Here is a 23538-nt window from a genome sequence, read left to right as displayed (position 1 = left end):
TTTATTCATCTGCCCGTTATACACTGATTCTCTCTCCCACACACACACAGCAGCGAATCTGTATTTCCTCTACTTCAGAAATCACATCAGGCAGTCCTAGTGCTAACATATATAGCATCCTATCTGCATATAGTCCCCATAATTTATTTCAGTATGAGGTTATTCCTCCAACTGTTCAGAGCATTTAGTTTTACCTCAGTTAAAATGTTCTGTCATTTCCCCATTAAGGCTAGTGGCTTGACAAGTTGTAATACCCTTTATCTCTCCCATTTTGTTTTTCTCAGGTGCTAACATTTAAAAGGAAAATTAAACAGCCAGCCCAGTTTGCATAAAATAGAAGTGGCGATAACTGTTCTGGAGGGGGTCATACTCAAAAGATCATTCACACTGAGAGAGTTCTCGGATCCATTTCTTATGGATTTTAAGATGCAGGCTGTGGAATTTTCACATACTACCCTCAGATGGTCTAAAGGACTGTGTCTTCCTGTATGTCTTCAGGTGCTAACTACAGTCCTCAGGTTTCTACCTACTAGGGGTTACTCTGCTTAAGCTAGCTCAATTTGCATTGACCAGAGCCTATATTTTTTGCATTGTAGCTCCCACCCTTATGAAACAGGTTCTCTGTGGAATCCATCTCTGGAAGTATTTGGGTGATAATGCAAAGCCGTTTCATTTGCTTTGGATTTTAATGAGGTACAGGCATTTTAAACGGAGAGGGGTTATTTGGAGTTTTATTGCATTCAAATAGTTTACATTTGAATTTTAAGCCTCCTTGAGCCAGAGGGAGAGTGGGGCACAAATATTTAAGTAAATACATAATTCAAAAGGCAGTGACATATAAAACAAACTCACTGACAAGAAAAAACACACACCAACAAGACTGACATAGGTGTTTGAAAATAAATCAGAGAGGTAGAAGAATTTCATCTATTTTTAAAAACAGATTTAAAAGATGTTTATACATAGATATCAGAGAAAATAACAATATAGAAGAATCACAGAGTATAGAGAAATGGAAGAGCCACAAAAACAAATTATTAGAAGCGTGTATAGTGGGGGGAGTTTTGAATACATGAACACATGGCACTGCCCTATAACTGAACTAAGCCACGGGCCCATCAAGGTCTGTACTGTCTTACTCAGACTGGCAGCAGCCCTCCACAGTTTCAGGTCTTTCATGTCACCTACTATCTGGTCCTTTCAATAGGAGATGCCGGGAGTTGAACTTAGGACCTTCTTCATGCAAAGCATATGGTCTACCGCTGAACCACAGTCACACACCCTTATTGTTTTCATAACAAAAAAGGGTGGAACAAAGAGCAAGGATCATCATGAAGGAGAAGAATTGAAGTTCACAAGGCACTATTAATAGTTTACAATGGAGGAACATAAAAAATTGTGGAGGGAAATAAAACAGAAGGGTAAGATGATTGGTTTTTAAAATAGCAAGAGGAAAGTTGAAACTGTGTTGTGCTACAGACAGTAAAGAAAGATAGTCTATTGTACAATATGGTTGTATATTTAAGTGTAATTGAGGGAGTATAGGGGAGCATTTTTAAAATCAGGAGTGTGTAAAAAAAAGGAAGTGAAGTCTGAATTCCTTGAATAGGATAAAACAGTGGAAGCATTATAAAAGCTAAAGAGGAGTATGTGTGCCTGTGTGTTTATTAAGCAGAAATAAAAAAGAGGAAAAGGTAGAAAGCAATTTGGTAGAACTTATCAAGAATGTTGCCAGAGCATGCAGTATCCTATATATATAAAAGGCAAGCTGTTCTGGCGATGACTCACTTATTATCCCATTGGCCATTGGGGAAGCTGCCTTGGTGTCCTATTGGCCCATCTCACTGGCTCTTCTATTCTTACACCCCTACTTTTGACATGTTGCACCTTGGGAGTTGTAGTTCTCAGCTGCCCTTACTGCAACCATAGCAAAGGGAATTAGAACAACAGTTCCCAAGTTGGGAGTCCCAAGAGGTCATGGGGCATTAGCAAGGAGTCAGTTAAACTGTTAATCAGTTAAAGTGTTAAACAGGAAGCAGCTTTGGAATTGAAAAGGTTGGGGAAAAGGGAAGGCCTGGACATCTCTCTGAATTACAATTGATCTCCAGACTATAGAGATCAGTCCCCATGGAGAAAACAGTTGCTTTGGAGGGTGAGCTCTGTGGCATTATACCTCACTGAAGTCCTTCAACAAACCTGGCCCTCCCCTTAGTATTGCCAACCCCCAGGCAGCACCTGGAGATCTCTATGATCAGTTGTCCTGGAGAAAATGGCTGCTTTGGGCAGTGGACTCTATGACATTATACCCTGCTGAGGTCCCTCCCCACCCCAAACCCTGCCCTCCCCAGGCTCTACCCCTCAAATCTACAGGTATTTCCCAACCCAGAGTTGGCAACCTTGTAACTGGCTACGGAACTGCTTTCCAGACCCTTGAAACCCAAAGAACATGGCATGTGGTTCTCCTCCCATACTACCCACTTGGGGCAGCAAAATGACTTCAGACAGCCCTGCTTTATAGCTAAGCAGAAGGAAATAAACATGGCTTGCCTCCCTCTATTTTTCTCTTACCTCCACTGCCCCACCAGCCGCAGTTGGGTCACTCCCCTGTAGTCTCTTTCTAGAGCTTGTTGTATTTCTTCCCAAAACAGGCCTTAACTCCTAGTGCCTTTATAATATTACAACCAGAGAGTCAGATACATCATCAATTCTGCTGTAGGCCATTTGATACACATGCTAATACTGCTCAACAAAAGGTTTAAAAGGCTTTTTAAAAAGTGATAATTTATTTGCGAGAGCATATAATGCAAAGATCATTGTTTATTTATTTATTTATTTATTTATTTTATTTTTGGGATTTATATCCCGCCCCATCCAGTATTCAGCTCGGGGCGGCTTACAGAAGTTAAAACATATATACAACAGCATGATAAAACAATATATCTGATATAAAATTTGGTGCTTAATTAATTAACATAAAATCCAAGATGGACGACGTCCCACACTGGCGGCCAAGTTCTTCACAGCAGGAGCACCAGGAAGAGTGTTTCCCCAGCTCTATTGGGCGACATCTACCCCTACATGGGGTAGGTGGTTGGCATACAGGCCAAGTTCTTCACAGTAGGAGCACCAGGGAGAATGTTCCCCCAGTCCTGTTGAGCGACATCCACCCCTACATGGGGTGGTGGTTGGAATATCATTGATGGAACAGTGGCGGCGGCGGCTCCCCCTCAAAGGCCTGGTGGAAGAGCTCCGTCTTGCAGGCCCTGCGGAACTGCACTATGTCCCGCAGGGCCCGAGTCTCTTCCGGGAGCTCATTCCACCAGGTGGGAGCCGCCACCGAAAACGCCCTAGTCCTGGTTTGGGTCAACTTCGCTTCCCGGGGGCCTGGAACCTCCAGGCGATGGAAGTTCCCCGATCTCAGTGCTCTTGGGGGAATATACGGGGAGAGGCGGTCCCTTAGGTAGGCCGGACCCTGGCCATTCAGGGCTTTAAAGGTAAGCACCAGCACTTTGAAACGAATCCGGTATGCTATAGGCATATACAATGTTTACATTGTTAACAAGAGAACTTCAGCTTTCATGGAGTTTACTAGAGAGTGCAATAGCACACTTTCTTTTGCATTTGTAACATTCAATTTAAAAATTCTACCTGGTTGAATAAGGCGTATATTGTTTTTAAAAACAGGGAATGGTATCAGAATTTAACAAACCTATGTCCTGAGGAACTGTCTATTCTATCATCATCAATATTTAATTTTTAAAAACGATAGTAAAATGTATTTAATTTATACTAAAAGGAGAGAAGGATGAAACAAAAATGGGTTTAAATAACCAATCTGAAATTTTTGAAAAGTACCAGTGTTGTAATGATCAACCACTGAAGCCCCTGACACCTTGAAGGGTGAGATAAGAACATAAGAACATAAGAGAAACCAATGTTGGATCAGGCCAGTGGCCCATCCAGTGCAACACTCTGTCCACTGTGACCCCTGCCACGAAGATCAGATTGAGCGTGTGTCCGGCCCAGTGAATGGGAGTTGTTACATATTGGGAGATTCCCAGCGTCACCACAGATAACACTAGGTCCATCGCCTGAGTGGGGGCCACATCATCCACATGGACATTGAAATCATTCAGGACAATCAGTCTAGGGTGTTCCAATGCCCAGCCCGACACGGCCTCCACCAGGGATGGCAGGCTGCTTGCCAGTTCTTTTTTCATCAAAAAAACAAAGATAAAGTAAAAGCAAAGACAAGTCTACCTTACAGTAATTATGGTTTGTTGTCATAATTATTACTTTATGTTTGGGTTTTAATATGTTTTTGCTGTTTTATTATCTGCAGTATGTGATTATTTTTAAAAGGGAATCTTTTTTGCCTTAAATTTTGTACAATAGTGAAAACGCTGTCCTCTATTCATAAACAAAATCAATAAAAAGGTGTGCAATCCTTTTATCTGGGTCACATCTAACTATGGGGCTGGCTATGGGGATGGTGGAAGCCAGATAATAATCATTTTTAATGAAGTCCTAGTTTTACATTTTAAATGCTAACTTATCAGTAAGGTAAAGGTAAAGGTTCCCTTGCTCGAAAGCCAGTCGAATCCGACTCTAGGGTTGCGGTGCTCATCTCCGTTTCAAAGCCGAAGAGCCAGCGCTGTCCGAAGACGTTTCCGTGGTCATGTGGCCGGCATGACTAAACACCAAGGCGCACGGAACGCTGTTACCTTCCCACTGAAGTGGTCCGTAGGTTGACATTAAATTGTTCAGCAATTTGTCAGTTTTTTGTCATTATTTGGTCAGGGTTTTTTTGGAATTTTGGTCAGTAAAATCAGTATTTTTGACCCTCTAAGTTTCCACCCCTGAAAATATGTATGTATATTTATTATGATGGGATTCTGTCTTAGCCATAATCATGATTTCTTATTAGTGTTGTTATTTTTTTCTTTATGTGGGACTTCTGGAATTTAGGACTAAATTCTTTTCATTCCTATGGGTTATAGTGCAGTTGTTTTATGATGTTTCTAGATTGCATAATGTGATTATTTTTGTCTTCTTCTTTTGTTTTCTAGGGATACAAGATTTTCCAGAAAATATAAAATGCTGTAAGTGTTTAACAATAATTGAAGCCAGTGTCAATCCTATTTCTAAGTGAGTATCCATAAACAGAATCAAAAGTTTCTCTTTATATATGTAGTATTTCACATATGTAATACAAAGTGAAGATTCATCATAAGAATATAAATATTTATTTGTAGAAAAGTTTGACAAGGAGTTGACCCAAGTGTGAAAGACATGGAGACCTAAAGACACAGAAATAAATAAATGCATGATTGCCTTTTAATGAAGAACTGATTTAGTTTACAATACACCAATAAAATGTTTGGGTTATTAGAGGAGTTATGTGGGATGATACTGTGAAGTTATGTGGGATGATACTTTCCACCATGAGGAAAATCTTAACATTCAATTAAAAAGAAAACATCATTCAGCATTAATTTTGACTACTAGGGTGCTGGGCTGTGAATTAGAGAATGTGACCATTGAGAAACAAGATGTAGTCCAGTTGCTATATTATTAGCTTGGATCTGGGAGCATGGGGTTAATATATGGATTCAAGCACGTACTGTCTTGGCAGTTAGTATCTGTCAGCCTCCATATCCCACCCATAGAAAAGGAGTAATAAGCAGTCTATTTTTGTAAGGCAAAATGTACTAGATTGCAAATCACTTTTCCAATTAAATTACGGGTAAGAAAAAAGTATGAAGATAAATTTTGTCTTAGGAAGTAATGTAAATTATGACAGGGAAGACAACAGAATGCACATTGAATGTGGTTAAAGGAGAAGCTATATGAGCTGGGAAATATTGGCAATATACACTGTGCCTTACTTTGTTTTGGGAATCACTTCACATGAAGCAAAAAAAATATGTCATACCATAAACACTGCAGAATTCTGCAGAGGTGGAAGGTACCCAGGGAGAGTCAATTATGTCTTATAGTTCCTTGAATGAAATACATTATGTAAGTAGTGGAGATTGCTTAGAGTTGGGCAAGATGATTATGGAACTGAAGCTGCTTTGTTGTCCCCATAGCTTGTGCCATAAGAAATGGGTGCAGGTAACCCTGTTGATCGGTCTCTCAGCATCCTTAGACAACTATTAGCTGTACTATCATTCTGAATACCTGAGTAGATTGAAGCGTGAAGGCACACATTGCTTTGGTTGTGTTCCTGTCTCACAGATGAACAGCAGATGGTGTGTCTGTAAGGCTAATACTCCTGTGGGGTTCCATCTGATTCAGTTGTCTTCCATGTTATTTTTCATGTGTATATGTAGCAATTAGGTGGATTTGATCAAAGATTTGGGGTAAAGTGTCAACAGTATGCTGATCACACCCAGTTCTAGTATTATTTTTCTTAAGATCCAGGTGAGGTAGTGTGTATGTATTTTTACTTGGGAATGCTGTTGAATGCCTAAACTGGGATCAGGCTGAAGCAAGGCTAACATCCATTAGAAGTAGGGCCCTTTCAGTTGTGATAACCTATTTGTGTGACTGGAAGCTGCACTACTGACATCTTCGTGGTTTTTAGAAGCTGGTAGAAATCTTTGCTTTTTAATTTTGCTTTTAGGGTATTATTGGAGGGAGATTTTTTTTAAGTGTTTTATTGTGGACCACAAACAGGGTTGGAAGTCAGGTTTAGAAATAAACCATGCAACTAATAAATAACATTTATTCACTTCCTGTGTAGATCAGCTGACACCTTTATAGTTTTGGAAAATACTGACTTTTATACAATGAATTGCCTGTTTCACACTCTCATAGAACAATATATTTTATGGAAATGTTTCCAACTACTGTTAAAGGTTTTTTTAACAACAACAACAAAACTGCACTAGGAAGAAGAGATACACCCATAAACTCAAAACCTTGCCACAAGGGTGATTTAATAGAACATACAAATTCAGACTCATCAACTATCTTTAATATAGTATTCATATATACTCATTCTTGAAGCCAAATCCAGGGCTATTTTTGGGCAAGAACGCACAGGAACAGAGTTCCGTCTGGCTTCAGAGTTGGCCACGCCCACTATAGCCAAAACCTCTCTGTGTGTGGCTACAGAGGGAAGGCCTGGAGAGCACACACCCCCCGGCGACTCTGAGGCAAATGGGCGGGGGGGGGCTCTGGAAGGATCGGGGAGGCATTTAAATGCCTCCCCCGGCCTGTCCAAGGGCCGGCTTGCCCGGGTGCCCCGCAGGTACGGGGCGCCCAGACAAGCCAAGGGAAGGCCTGGGGGTATGGCCTAATAGGCTAATGAGTTTCTGCTGTTGGGTGTGGCCTATTATGCTAATGAGTTCCTGCTGGGCTTTTTCTACAAAAAAAGCCCCGGCCAAATCTATAGGAAAATTCCAAATATAGCCAATTTTGGAATAATTGACAGATGAAGTAGTTCCAAATTCACTCAGTCATGAAGTCAACTTGGGACAATAAAAACTGCCAATGATTTTCAATCCGTGTCATCATACACAACTGTTATACAGCATATAGACTTGAGTCTGCCATCCTAAATGTATATGAATGAAGGTTTGTTCAAATCTTCTTTGCCCACAGGGGGAAAAAATAGATAAGGAAGTACCTCTCCAGGCTGTAATATATGAAATCATGTGAACAAAGTAGAAGTGGAATGCAGTGTTTCAATGTTACCAGAGCTTATTCCTAGTAGTTTCATACCTACAATAATGCTATTTCACATGTGAAATGATTTTGCAAATTTTACAGTTTCATTTTGAAATTGTAATAGTTATAGTAATAAAAATACCAGTGTGGATGATAGACTGAATTTTAATCCAGTAGATTGATCAGACGCAACTGAGGGTGAGGGTTTTTTTGTGCCATTTGTTTCCCATGTGCTTAAACAAGGAATTGATGAACTACACCTCCACACTGAGGGCTCCCTATGGAGTTTGCGATAATGTGCATACTGTGAAGGGGGGGGGAAACAACGGCACAGAGCTGGGATGGCCTGATCAGACCATCCTGAAGTCATGAGAGTGCGCTGAAGCGATGAGGCAGGGGAAAGTCAATCTGTGGCCTGTCGCAACCCATTTCCCCCAGTGTCTTTTAATTCTGCTTCTACGGTGGAGCAGAACGAGTTGCCAATGGCTGCAGGGTGCTTCCCAGATGTTGTTGTCTGATCGCGCCCTTTAAATCCGCCCGGCATTCGCGCCTATGTCAGATCTAATTGTACGTATGATCGCAGCCATAGATCCCCCATTTCCTACAATTCGTCTCACATAGCCTGTGTCCTAGCATTGATGGGTAGTAGGTGAAAATTTCATTTTCCCTTCCAAGCTGGAAAACAGCATCTTGGAGAATTGACACAATTCTTAATACCGTCAAGCTAGAAAAAAAATGTATTCTGGAAGTTTACTATTTGGCCACATTGCTTCTTCGGAATTACTGGAACTGTCTCTGTACACTTGTGTGACTATAGGCAAACGATGAATTGTGGCATGTGGGTCAGATATGTGATACCCTCAGAATATTGTTTACATTATGGTCTTTGGCCTTTTTTAATGGTGCACTTGAAAGGCAACTGTATTGAAGCTCAGTAGAGAGCCCAGAGGCTTAGTCCCTGGAATATCAGTGTATGTCCCTGGAATATCAGACATATATGGCTCCTGTGCTGGCTTGAAGGACCTGGCAACTATGACAGCTGAGGACTGAATTTATTTATATATATACTTTTTAAAAAGCAGCTAGCTGTGCAATAACTTTGAGTGCCTTTAGAAGTGTAATTTATGATGGCACCATTAGGAAGGGTTTTTAGAGATGACATTAGAAGTGGATCTGCTTATTGGTATTGGTAAAAGTTAGGGGCTAACAGTAAAGCCGACATATTAATAGTTGAAGAATATCATGATGCTAAGACATCTCAAGTCAAGTAGGGTATAATTCATTTAATACAAGGCTGTGCTGAGATACTTCAGGTGTACAGCAGATTTATCAGACTAACCTGGCCTTGTCATATTCAGTTACTTATACCATCAACTAATAGGCATTAACATGCACTAAATATGCTTCTCACATATAAACAGTCCTATATGGGTTTGACCTCAACCGTGGAATCTTAATTTATCAGGCTGGGTTTGTTTTTTTAAAAAACATTTTTGTGATCAGTTAATGTATCAGAGAAATGTTATAGACAACACAAAGGAGTCCAAACTAGAATGGTAAAACTTTGCAGGAACAAACAAACAGCAGATGTTCAAGGCTATAGACCTTAGACTACATGATTGCCTTCTGTGCACATTCTCTCTTTCTCCCTCAAAAAGAAATCCTGTTTTATTCCAGAGGTTTTTAAAAAAAAGGTAGAACAGTATAATTTCAGAATTAAAATCCATCACTGAAAAGCTTTTATAGACAAGTGAAAAGATGACGTAAACTTACTTTGTCTCAATAAATTTTTCTTCATTCAGTGTGCGGCAATTAGGGTGTGAATGTGGTCACTGCTCTAGTGGGACTTATTTTTATTATTCCTATAGTAACATAAGTGTAAAAGCTAAATCTTTAACTTGTTTTCAGGCTCCCAGATGGTTTTACACAGCTTTTAAACTTGACCCAGCTCTACCTAAATGATGCCTTTCTGGAATTTCTTCCAGCTAATTTTGGAAGGTAAGCATTAATTCTCAGTTCCACATTACCAAAAGCATTTGGATTTGGGGTTCAAAAGATAGCTTACAAATCTGAAACACAAAAATGAGAGTATGTACTTAACTATGGTTCTTTCTTTCTGAGTTAGAGGTGAGATTTAAATGTAGTTTCTTGGGGCTTAAGTGGCTTGTGGCTTGGGAAGAAGTGATCCTATAAAGGAGAGAGCTGCTAATGAAGTGGAGAATTTATAGTGCTGAAAGTAGAATAGCCCTAACCTGGATCACAACAGAGCTAAACTGCCCACACCCACAGGCTATACACCAAATTGCCAAGGGCCATTCTCTTAGTCAATAATATGATTAGTGTAAATTTGACAATAAAGGGATTCTGCGTCGCATTGGCCAGTGGTGTGTACTAGATTGTGAGGGGCATATTTATTTTTGCTGGTGAGCAAAAGAAACTATTTCCCAAATATAAAAAGATGTAGTTAAGAATTAATGGACGCATGAAAAAAGACAAGGACGGAATATGTATCTAAAAATGGATGACAAAATGGATGATGTGGGCACAGCTGTCACTTCCTGGGCCACCTAGAGGATCTGCTCACAGCATGCTGGAGAGGGGTCTTGACTCCATCCCGAGGGTTCTCCAAATAACTGGTGAGATGTTCTGGGAACAGCTTCCAATTATCTCTCATTGTCCCATACAAAACAGTTGCACCCCTCTGAGCGTCACCCAGGAAGGTAGCTCCTTCACTCATCCATGGTTTCCACCTTCCTCTCATATTCTCCTCTGTCCACCTCAGAATGTGTGTGGCCACTGTCTTTAATGCCTGTCCAGTGTCCTGACTCACTCACAAGGTGCCTCCCTCCTCCCTCATGCCCACACCAGCTTCCTCACAAGCCTATCAGCACACCTTCTCCCCCAATGGCTGCCAAAACCACCAACCAACATTGGATAGTAGAGTGGGTGTCTGGCCATACCTTTCCTACAGGTGGTTTGCTGGCCCATCTAGTCTGCTGGCACCAGCTGGGGTCATTCCCCATCATGTGCTCCTTTAGTCATTACCCCAATTACCCTGTCTCCCAATGCCAAGGGGCCTCCTGCATGATCACCCTACTACAGATAACAAATACTAAAATAACTAGGAAACTCCCAAAGCGAAGTAGTACAGAGTATGAGAATATAAAAGACCTCTTTTTCACCTTCCATAGGTGGCTTGCTGTCAGCCATTCTCTCTGAGATTTATCACGGAATCATAGAGTTGGAAGGGGACATACAGGCCATCTAGTCCAACCCCCTGCTCAGTGCAGGATCAGCCACTTATGTTTGTCCAACCGCTGCTTGAAGACTTCCAGTGAGGGGGAGATTCCACTGCTCTTACTACTCTTACTGTAACATTGTAACACCCCCCCCAGTATCCTGCTGGTACCTTTCCACCTGTAATTTAGGCCCATCCTTTTAAAAGTGAGGCCTCCAGAACTGCACACAGTACTCCAGGTGCAGCCTGACCAATGACTATGACATCTTGTCATTTGGATGTTATGCCTCTGTTGATACACCCCAAGATTGCATTAGCCTTCTTTTGCCTCTGCATCACACTGACTGCTCATATTTAGCTTAGAGTCCACCCATACCCCAAGATATTGTTTACACACACTGCTACCCAAAAGAGTATTCTCCATCCAGTTTGTGTGCTTCTCATTTTTGTTACCCAGATACAGAACTCTGCACTTATTCTTGTTGAATTGCTTCTTGTTCATGGCTGCCCATTTTTCCAGTCTGTTGAGATCTTGTTGAATTCTATCTCTGTCTTCCAAGGTGTTTGTTACTCTTCCCAATTTGGTGTTGTCTGCAAATTTAATGAGTGGTCCCTCCACCCCCTTATTCAGATCATTTATAAAAATATTGAAAAGTACTGGGTCCAGAACCAAGCCCTATGGCACCCCACTGGACACCTCCCTCCAGTCAGATGAAATGCCATTGACAACTACTCTTTGGGTGTGGTTTTCCAGCCAGGTTCCTATCCACCTAACTATCCTTGAGTCCAGTCTGCAGTCCTCCAGTGTACCCATCAGAACATCATGGGGAACCCTGTCAAAAGCTTTACTAAAATCCAGGTAAACAATGTTGGTGACATTCCCAGGTACTAAAAGAAGGTTCACTCTCTCCCAATTCCAACATCTTTATTTCCTGCTCCACACATTCAGCCTACTTTTCTGTGGCTCTTTAGGGTAATGAAGTGATGGGCAGATGATCCCTCATCAGAATATAATGGTCAGTTTGGGTTGTTCTCCCTGGTTTATCTGAGAAAAACTGGCAAAGGTGACCACTATTTCCTACATTTGTGCTCTCTGTACAGCCGTCAGACCATGGGGAGAGGATATTTCTTGGATCCCTCCACCACTTTGTTGATAATGCACAAATCGGTGGGCCACTGTCCATCCATTTCTTCCTGGGATGGACTTGTCATTGCCCAAAGACTACTATAGTAGACAGTGACCCTTCCCCAGGCTGTTACTGCTCTGTCGCTTCTGCCAAAACCTGTGCAGAACAGCTCCAGACTTTTTTGAATGATGCTGCAATCCTGGATCCATTCCAGTTTGGCTTTCACCCTAGCCATGGAATGGAGACCATGCTGGTTGCCCTTACGGATGATCTCCAGAGATATCTGGATCGAGTTGGGCCAGTGCTGCTGTTGCTTCTTGATATAATAATCCACAAGAATAGCACACAATCCCAAAACAGTCTGGTATGAAAAAATATATACAGATGTGTGGTAGATGCCCACAGACTAATATAATGACAAAAGAGACTAGATTAAAGCCATAACATCATTTAGTGTCTGGTAATGAAAAACAACCACTTCATAGAAAAAATACAAAGGTCAATAAAATTACACATAGCAGTCTGCTCCAAACTCTCTCAGTCAATATCCTTCTAACAGTCTTGTATTCTCAAAAGCAGTCTGCTCCAAATTCAATCTCTCTTTCAACACTTATTCCGGATATTTAAGTGTTTTAGACCTCTGGTCTTTCCTCAGGAACAAATCTATAAACACAGAATTCCAGTGATATTACATTGAAATTACATTATATTACATTGGTTTATCAGTCTCTATAAAATAAAGTGAGTATAAAAGTTGATAAGCAAATCCATCTTACCCTATATAGGAACCTCACATTCAGTGTTACCTTCAAGTTGACACATTCATTGATTCTAAAAATGCATTAACAATAGTCACTATAACCTTGCCCAAGTAGCTTAACAGAAAAGTAGTAAGTATATTACAGAGAAAATTGTACATGGGGCTGCCTTTGTCGCAGATCTGGAAGCTGCAGCTAGTGCAGAATGTGGCGGCTAGGCTGTTGATGGGCCTCCCCAAGTGGGAGCACATCTGGCCTGGGTTGAAAGCACTGCACTGGCTGCCAATAGCATACCGAATCCACTTCAAAGTGCTGGTACTCACCTTTAAAGCCCTACGTGGCCAGGGTCCGACTTACCTGCCTTTCCCCACATATCCCCCCAAGAGCACTTCGGTTGGGGACCCAACACCGCCTGGTGATTCCAGGCCCCCAGGAAGTAAAGCTTGCTGCGACCAGGGGTCAGTGGCGGCCCCTACCTGGTGGAGCAAGCTCCCGGAGGAGATCAGGGCCCTGCGGTACCTTATGCAATACTGTAGGGCCTGCAAGATGGAGCTCTTCTGCCAGGCTTTCGCATAGGGGCTGCCGCCGCCACCCCACCAATGGTGGTGATAACATCAGGATTAGGAATCACCCTTGGAAGTTCCGCCATGAATTGTATGGCACTGACACTGTGGGACTGGCTTGAACTATCTACTGGACACTATCACCCCAAGGGAAGGATTTAAGGAAATGATTGATGCCAGCAAAACCACTCAAATGCCAGCAAAAACCCTCAAAGTTTAGAGAAAGCACTTTATTATTGTCATTGTTATTATTAGTCATGATGTTATTGTTTTATCTGGTTTTATGTATAGGCTCATGCCCCTTGTAAGCCGCCCTGAGCCCATTCGCTGGGAGGCTGGGGTAAAAATGCCTAAATAAATAAATAAATAAATAATATAAATAAATAAATAGGTGTGGGTCCAACAATGAATATTATAGTGACTACAGCCTACAGAGAAGTCCTTCAGTAGAGGGGGGGAAGTATGTATGTCTCACTTCATTTTTTACACTACAATCTTCTCCATTGGAATTCCCACAACAGATGTTACATTTCAAACTTTACATCATCAGTATTATAACTGGATTTATGGAAGTTAAATACCGTAGCGAAGCATGGGTATCAGGCTAGTCTGTATATATTTTTTCATACCAGCTTCTTGATCTAATGGCAGCATTTGACACGGTCAACTATGATCTCCTGACCCACTGCCTCGCCGACATTGGGATACACTGGACTGCCTTACGATGGAATTTCTACTTCCTTCATGGTCAGGGACAGAGGGTGATGCTTGGGGGGACAGTCACTGGAATGTGGGGGACAGTCACTGGAATGTGGGGTGCTGCAGGGGGCTGTTCTCTCTATGATGTTGTTTAACATCTATATGTGCCCCCTTGCCCAGTTGGTCCGGAGGTATGGACTGAGTTATCATCAGTATGCTGATAAAACCCAGCTCTGTCTGTTGATGGGTGGCCAGCTGGACTCCGTCCGAGAGGTATTGGACAGGGCATTACAGGCCATGATCGGTTGGCTTCAATAGAACTGACTGAAATTAAATCCAGTGAAGACGAAGGACCTGTACCTGAGTTGTGGGGATCTGGGAATTTAGTTCCCAACCCTTGGTGGGATACTGCTGAAGATGGCACCAAGAACGAAGAGCTTGGGGGTGCTTCTGGATGCCTCCCTTTCGATGGAGGCCCAGGTTTCCACCATTGCTCAATTGGCCTTTTACCATCTGCAGCTGGTAAAGCAACTTAGTTACAGTGATCCATGCAATGATCACTTCCAGATTGGGTTATTGTAACTCACTCTGTATGGGGCTGCCCTTGAACTTGACCCAGAAACTGCAGCTAATGCTGAATGCGGCAGCATGTGTACTGATGGCAACGCCTGTGTGAGCTTACATTCAGCCAGTGCTGCGCCAACTGCACTGGCTGCCAATAGAGTACTGGATCCAGTTCAAGGTTTTGGTGTTAACCTTCAAAACTCGATGTGACCAGGGACCTGCATATCTTTGGGACTGCCTCTCCCCATATGTCCCTTGCAGAACATTGTGTTCAATTGATCAACATTTTCCAGTTGTCCCCAGCCCCAAGGATGTCTGGCTGGCCATGACTAGGGCCAGGGCCTTTTCTGTCCTGGCCCCAGCTTGGTGGAACAAGCTCCCTCTTGAGATCAGGGCCCTGTGGGATTTGTTACAGTTCCTCAGGGCTTGCAAGATGGAGGTGTTCCACCAGGCCTTCGGATGAGGCAGCAGACATCCAAATCTATCTCAGCCTCACCTGCTGACAATGCTGGCCAAATGGAACTGTTACCACCAAGGGCCTGACTTGTTGTTTGGGGAAATTAGCTAAAAATTCAAAAGAGCATGCAATACAGAACTAAGAAACCAGAGGTGATTGATAGTGAATAGAAGGGTCAGTTACTGGGTAATATTACCTGTCCAGATGTGCAGAAACCCTTGAAGAGAATAGTGCCAACAGCGAGCATTATGCGCTATGAAGGGGGCAGAGAAAGAGAGAATGGATGGTGTGCTGGGACAGATATAGACTTTGGAAAACAATGTGGACCAATTGGAGGTCTTGAGGGGCTTGTTTCAGGTGAGGTCAAGAGATTACCTGGGCCAATCCTGGGTCCCAGGAGGTGCAGCATCTGGAGGAGCCAGACCTGGATGTAACCAATGACGTTTCAGAGGGGCAGAGGCAGGCTTAACAATGGCCTTGATTAAATCAGCCAGGTGGCTAGTTGAATGGGTTTTCTGACCATTAATGGTCCAGACAGCGTAGTTTGAAAAGGTTCCCAAGTATAGACAAAAGGTGAGAGATGAGTCCCTGATTAGCATCAGGATGTAGGAGGAGGAGAGGGGAGGAGGAGAAGATTGGATTTATACCCCACCCTTCCCTTGGAGTCTCAGAGCGGCTTACAAACTCCTTTCCCTTCCCCTCCCCACAACAGACATCCTGTGAGGTAGGTGGGGCTGAGAGAGCTCTTTGCAGAACTGCCCTTACAAGGACAGCTCTGACAGAACTATGACTTGCCCAAGGTCATCCAGCAGCTGTAAGTGGAGGAGTGGGGAATCAAACCCGGTTCTCCCAGATTAGAGTCCGTGCACCTAACCACTACATCAAACTGGATTGCTAAACATTTCAGTGTATGATTGGTTTATCTCAGTATCCTGGGGGATGGAGCAGGAAAGAGTCTTGGAGACAAAGGAAAATCTACAACAACTAAAGGACTCTTACATGCATGAGGTCACACAAAAGGGCTAGGTGAAGTTCTGGAGATAGAAAGGGCTGTGTGCGCCGGGTGGCAACTGGATAGCCTTTAGAAACGCAGATGCCTACCTGGTGGAACCCATTGTTTCATATGCATACCTCTCCTGGGGTGGGGGAAAGACTGGAGGGTTTTTTCCTCTGAGGGCTGCCTTTTATGCCACCTGAAAATGGAGACCCTTTTGCAAGGCTTTTGCGAGCTCTGTGGTTAAGAACCAAGAGTGCCTTCCTTGGTCTGGGTTTGTGGGTCTCTGGCTCAGGTTAGAAAGTGGGGTGCCCCTGTTGTTGGGGCTACCCTAGGGTAAAGGCAGCACCTCTGGGCTACAGAACCAGCCCAAACTGAGCATTGTTGTTGAGGTGAATCCACCCTGATTTCATTTGTTTTGCATTTTTAACAGAAATATGGTTTTAATTATCTAAATTATATTGTTATCTTTGTGATTTGTAATCTACCCTGAGCCCACTTGCGGAGAGGTTGGAATAAAAATTGAAATAAGTAAATAAATAAATAAATGGAGCTGAGAGAAGTTTGCTTCTTGGCAGCCCCTGCCTTCTGAGATTAGGCCGGTGACAACCCGGGAGAGGGTGTTCTCAGTCATGGCTCCAAAATTCTGGATCTCTCTTCAGGGAAAATTATCTTCTGTTGCCACCTTCTGCTAGTGGACGAAGACTCTTTTATTGTTTTGTCTGGTGTTCCCTTCCTTTCTGCCCAGTGTTGTAATTGTTTTTATGTTTTGGTATGTGTTTTTTAGCTTTGGCTTTAATTATGTATTTTTGTTTGATTTTAATGATTTTTAGATGTATTTTTATTATGTATGTTTTTAGGTCATTAACTGCCTTGGTGGCCCTGATGAGGGCAGAAAGTCAGGGTATACATTTTCTAAATAAATAAATTACATACCTTCTATAGGCACTAGTGATGATGACAAGGCTATTTGTCATTCCCAGAATTAACTAACATCATTGGAAGTTTTTCTACTGAGAACCCAGAGACAGCATTAGAACAGTATAGTTTTCTTTTTCTTATCTCCATCTTCTTGTCTTGGTTGTCTATTTTGTAAAATGTATTCTTCTAGCACACGGAAACATAATTTTTTCATGGTCCTCTAAAAGGTATGGCACTACAATGTACCTTGCCACTTACCTTGCTGGGTATCTTGCTGGATTTTATTTGAGGGAGGGTTCAAATATTCAGAAGAAATCTGTATTTGCTGAGAAATGGGTAAACCTAACAATTTCTGGTAACATGCATTTATTTTAGCTTTTTGTAATTTTTTCTTAAAATATTCTCATTTGGCTTGTCAAGATTTTTCAAAAGTATCTACAATCAAAATTGAAGTGCGTTGTCGTAAAGTTAGTTAAATACTCAGTTAAATACCCCAGTTAAATACTCAAGAGCTTAGAAATATACTGAATATTCAGCAAATATTTGTCTGTTGAAATAATCAGCAAAAATTAATTTAGAGCTGTTATTTTTGGCAGCAGACATATGGCTATGATTCTCATTAGAGGCTGGCCAGGTGCATGGAATAGTTTCATGCACATATATGGTTAGGATAATTTTTACTAAAATAAAGTGCTTCGTAGTAACTGTTGTATATGTTCAGTACATTTTAATTGCATTTATGACATTTTTGTCTTTAACACTTCTAGACTTGTTAAATTACGAATATTGGAATTACGAGAGAATCACTTGAAAACTCTACCAAAGTAAGTGCTTATATGTTTTAGCTAGCTGAAATGTTTGGAGTGTCATCTTTCCTATTTGTATTGTTCTGTTTTGCTGAGTGATTTCCATTGCAATGTCTATTTTAAATCTTTTGAACAAGTACAGATTTTGTTGATATATTTTTAACTATCAATGTTGATGCCAAGTGCTTAAGTATAAATCATTATAACTGAAAAAGACAAGTAAACAACTACATTTTAATATAGTTTAATACGTACATTCTTATATATATTTAACACGACTTCATTTAAAAGAACCCAACCATTGGAGAGCATGTATATATTTTTCTCCTCTGGAAGTAACTATACTCAGATGGTTAATGAAATCCCATCTTACATGTTACTTTATAAGCTTTGCCATGCATCTAAGACAAGAGGCTGTAGGAGTTTTCTAAGCTGACATTTTTTTCATGATGACTTATCACAGGGACAGCCACGATAACTACCAGTCTATTTACTATTACCTGTAATAGCCTAGGAGTAGGCTACAAGCTCTGCCTTGCCATCTCTGAAAAAATTCCTTTTCACATGTTGTACCATTATAATTGTGAATGAGTACTAATCATGGTGAACGTAAATCAGATTATCAGTTAATAACACTTTGCAAAACAGCTTCATACTAGGATTTCAAGCCATGGTTACAATAAAAATCTTAATATATTTACTATTCTAATGGATCTGTCACAATTGTTCAATTTGTACAAAATCTTTTGTGGTCCTGCTGATATGTGCATTAGACGTATGCACAGTGTGACCCAGTGGATATGAATCATTTGTAGCATATGAAATTTATGCAAATTACATTTGTGTTGAGCATCAACTTAAAAAAAAAACAGATTATTAAGCAGGAGAAAACTTATAATGGCATTATTATCAAGCAATTACCAAGTCTGAGAATAGCAGTGGTAGGTGACACTTGGAAAGTTTTAATATCGTGAATCACAGAATGCAATGTGGGAGTTAAACTCACTGGCAGTACTTGTTCTGAACTCGGAAAACGCACAAACACTTGAAGCTTTTTGAAATGCCTTCTGTGTATATTTCTATGGATATTTTGATTCGGATATAACTTTTCTATGACATGCATACACAAGAGGAGTCCTAAAATTTTATATCTTGAATAGTATATGTTGCAACGAAATTGAGTCAGGGTTATGTGTCACATCCGTATATGATGCAATCCCCATTATTTGCACTTCAGTTCTCTGAATCTGATTGGCTGAATTTGTGTATCCCCTGTATAAATTTAATCCTTATATTAACTTATTAATTTGGATGTGTGAACTATTCATTTGTCCTGTATTTGATGCTCCCCAGGCCTGTAAACATATGAAGCTGCTGCACTTGAAGTCAGTCTTGCTCCACTGAGCCCAGTATTTTCTACTCTAGACACATCTCTTCGGAGTCTTCCAGCCCCAACACCTAAGATAGTCAGGGACTGAACTTGGGTCATCAGCATGTAGAACATGTGCTACTGTTGAACTGTTACCCCTCACTCAGTACATGTTTCTATGTTTATATTTGACTAGAAATAATGCCCGTTGCAGAAATTAATACAACGGGATCTAGAAAGAGGCTCTGGGAGAGTGCTCTGGCTTTGGGCAAACAGTGTCAGTTTCCTGTGGCGACCTCAGCAGGGTTTAATGACAGAGTCCACTGTTTTCTCCAGAGGGACTGATCTCTGCTACCTGAAGAGCATTTGTATGTTTGAGTTATCTGTAGCCCTCACCTGGAGAGTGGTAACCATTGTTACCCATTCTCCTCTCCCCTATGAGGTATGTTATGCAACTGAAAATTCCAACTGCCTTGCGGGGGGGGGGAGTTTGAGGTGTGGAATGGAGTGAAGTCCAATCAGCTTCCATATGCAAAAGACCAGGTTGTCGCAGCAGTTGTGGTGTGGGCGGGACCCGGGCTTTGCCTTCTGATTGGTGGTGATATATGCTGAGGAGCAGTGCCATCAGCCATACACTAAGGGAGTGCATTTTAGAATTAGAACTTTGGCACCCACTATTCAATTATATATAAGGAGAGATACCTACCACTGTAGTGTTGTAGTTTTTGCTAGTGATCTGTGATGACTATTTAGTCACATGATGTTTATATTACAGGTACATTGATAAAAACCCACAAGTTACACTTCTGACAGAAATTGCTTTGTTGGCATTATACATTCAGTGAGTTACATTCTCAAAGTAAATTAAGATTAAAGACACAAAACAATGAAACAATCTGATTCTTAATGTTTATTACTGCAATTATCCAATGTTCTTGCATGTCTGTCAGTATGGTAATATTATTCCTCTGTCATTAAAAAAATCTAGTATGATAAAGTACAGCAATGGAAACACCTTCTCTACATTTTAATACCACAGAAGGCTTTGATATGTAATGTTAATACTAAAATAGATATTATTTGATTTAGTGGTGAATGTACCCAGGATGAAATATGGCCATTTGTACTTTATGCATATTCCTCTTTGACAAGGAAACAGGCTTAGCCACTGTAGTAGCTAATATGTGAATGATCTACTAGTAGGAACCACCATGTGGTATAAAATACAGTCTCTCACCACTAGCACATTAGAGTTATATGACACCCAGTTAGGATTGCCAGGTCTCTCCTGGCAACCAGTGGGGGATGGGGGGACAACAAGAGTGGGAGGGTGGCCCAGGCTACATTGCAGGTGATGTGGCAATGTCACTTCTGGCATGTGTTGGAAGTGATATCATCACGCTGAGACATCAGCTGTATAAAATGTGCATAAAGAAACCCGTCCAGTGTAAACTGATATGTAGGCTGAATTATTGTCCCATTTGTAAAAATCATGAAGTGCTACCAATTCTCATTTTAAATAAAATCTCTTACATTTTTATCCCTTTCTTTTTCAATGAACTCATCTTCACAACAATTCTGTGAGGTTGAGGGAGAATGACTACACCAGGGTCACCCAGTGAACTTCATAGCTGAGCAGGATCAAAAACAAATTTCTGTCACCTATTGAAGGTGCTAAACCAACTAGGGATCATCTCAGTATTGTGGGGGTTTTTGTACAATATATTTATTGGGTTTTTAAACATATAAGCCAGTATCATATACACACAAACAAGAACATCAATGACTACATACAAACAAACAAACAAAAAAACCCCCTAAGATAACAATTTTCATTTCAACAACACAGATTAATAGAAAAACTAGACAGGAAATAATTATTTTGTTCTTATCTTCCACTTTTAGTTCAATTCTGTATAGAGTAACTACTTCCATCTCAATTTCCTTTGAAATTTACTACATTCTCAAGATTTGGCTGACAGCTCACATTAGTAATATACGATACTCATATACATTGTTTATAATCATCTTCCAGTAGTAGTCCATTCTTTGCACTTAGTATAGGTACAGGGTTTACCATTACTATTATTTAAAGTTTTTAAAGTTTTATCAAAATTAGGTAAAGCTTAATTACATCATCATATCACAATACACCAACCAAACAAACAATTATTCATCCCAATTCCTCTCCTATTATATTAACAGTTGCTCCACTGATCTATCATTTCTGGTTTCCTGGTCTCCCCCCTCTGGCTCTCACAAACTTTATTTCCCACATGTTATTATCCCTTTTAAATTTCCAAGCCCGTGATTTTTTAATTTTTGTTCTCCTGCACAACATTTCAACATATCTTTTTCCTTTATGTATGAACTGATTTTGTAATATCCCCCCTCTAACTCTCACATACTCCCTTTCCCACATTTTATTGTTTCTTTTAAATTTCCAATCCCATGCTTTTTTTCTTTTCGTCCTATTTCCTTCTTTTTCATTTGTTGACCATTTTCTTTTAACAGTTCTGACTTTACACAAGATGATTTTTTCTTCTTCTTTCTCACTGTTTTGGTTAAGGGGTATTGAATTACTACACAGTCTTTCTCCTGTAGTATGCCCGGGTTTTTTTGCCACACAATAACCACCTTTCTCCTTTTGCGGATCATCTAAGCTTTCAGTTAAAGTGGGTTGCTCCTGCTGTTTCTTTTTCTCAGCTTCTACTTGGATGTGATATGTTTTCCTTAAGTTTGCACATGCTTCCTCACATCCTTTTTGAATCCCCTCTTTCAAAACTCTAGTAAACTGTTCAATCATCATCTCGCCCACCTCCATGTTTTCATCCATCTCCTCCTCCGTCCTCAGTGCAAACGCCATTTTATTCCGCCTCTTAAATTCCTTCAAATTCAAAGTCAATGTGCTAAATAGCCAACAAGCCTTCAGCCATCCATTGTCCTTTATAAATCCTTTCCAATAAACAGGGGGGGGGAACCGCCAACTATAGCTCGTCTTTCCCCCAAAAAAACACGAATACACTTAAAGACGTAACGTCCTCTCCCGCATGCCTCCTGGCCGCTATTCTTAGTTCAATACAGACTTGGTTGGGGTAATTTTTATTTTTTCCTCTCTACATACACCTCCGAAGTATATGTACTCACAATTGCCTTCCTTTTCTTTTCCTCCTGCGTTGCTGCAATTGATGTAAATCTTGAATAACAATAGGTTAAAAGGTGGATGGTTGGGGCTAGGTGGAAAACATGGAGACCATGATCCACTCCACTCTTCATCCCTACTTCAGGGCAATATCGGACACACACACACACCCCGCCGTACCAGAGCGGGGAGGGGCCAAAAAGAATCCCCTTGCCACCAGCTCTCCTCCAGGAGAGCCAGCGAGGCCCCCTGACACCAGGAGGCACTCAAAAAAGATGAAAAGGGATCAGGTGGCTCAAGAGCGTCTCAAGAATCTGCCTGTCGCCCACGCTATACTGCGCATGCTACGGGATCATCTCAGTATTGTGATGGCATCAACCTGATCATTAGCTGGGGAGGAATACTGCAACTCAATGCAAATAACCTTCCTTTCACCCAAAACATCAGTGATGCAACAGCTGTTCATATGGTGGTGTTTTCCATAACACATGATAGAGCATAGAATCTTGTTTTGAAGCAAAAAAGTGATGGGACTCACATCAGATACTTCCAACTCTGCTACAAGATCAGCCAGTACTTGTAACCTTGTGGAGAGAAATGTAATCAGAACTCTTCCCAAATGGGCCAGTGCCAGTGTAGAAGGAGAAGGGGAAAGATTTCCTGCAGTAATTCTTCAAAATATGGATTGCTATTCTCATATAAATTCTGAGAGCAGGAGAGCCCATACCTTTGAAGAAAGAGAGGAATATGATTGCCAGATGCTACATGTATGTAGTGGAGTATAGAAGTGTCAGTGATGGGGTTTTTGAGTTTGTGTCTGTACTATTTCTGCTACTACTATCCTGCATAATATGTTGGTTTTAAATATCTATATATCTAATAGTGAAGTGGCCCCGTCTGTGCGGATAGCTAAATCCGCACTTCGGGGGCACCTGGGGGGGAAGGAGAGGTTTGTGCACACGTGGGGAAGTCCCCACGTGTGCACAAAAATCCAAAATGTTGAAAAAAAATCTGGGGGATTTTTAAATTCCCCCGAAACTCACAGAGTGTCCCCTGCGCATGCGCAGGAGACGCTCTGCAACTGCCGCCGCCGCTTGGGAGGGAAGCGGCGAATGGCGAGCCAGGAGGGGGGGCCTTGCTTCGGAGCCGGGGTGGGGGGGAAGGTCAGGAGATTTGGGGGGGCGGAGGACTTACCTCTCCTCTAGAGCTGCCTCTTATCCCTT

The 23538-nt window shown here is 41.4% G+C and overlaps 1 protein-coding gene across 2 annotated transcripts in view; it reads left to right on the top strand.

The window, feature by feature from the left end:
* Positions 1–23538, top strand: part of LRRC7 (leucine rich repeat containing 7) — a 225073-nt gene that overhangs the window by 38339 nt on the left and 163196 nt on the right. For both annotated transcript variants that reach the window (XM_015415802.1, XM_015415801.1), the window contains exons 3-5: positions 5070–5148; positions 9586–9675; positions 17766–17822. In XM_015415802.1, coding sequence (XP_015271288.1) covers positions 5070–5148; positions 9586–9675; positions 17766–17822 — 226 coding nt within the window. The remainder of the gene's footprint in view (positions 1–5069; positions 5149–9585; positions 9676–17765; positions 17823–23538) is intronic.

This window comes from Gekko japonicus, unplaced genomic scaffold, assembly GCF_001447785.1.
Source record: "Gekko japonicus isolate JY-2015 unplaced genomic scaffold, Gekko_japonicus_V1.1 scaffold20, whole genome shotgun sequence".
NCBI lineage: Eukaryota > Metazoa > Chordata > Lepidosauria > Squamata > Gekkonidae > Gekko > Gekko japonicus.
Note: the sequence above shows the minus strand (reverse complement) of the source record. Positions and strands in the feature narration are given on the sequence as shown.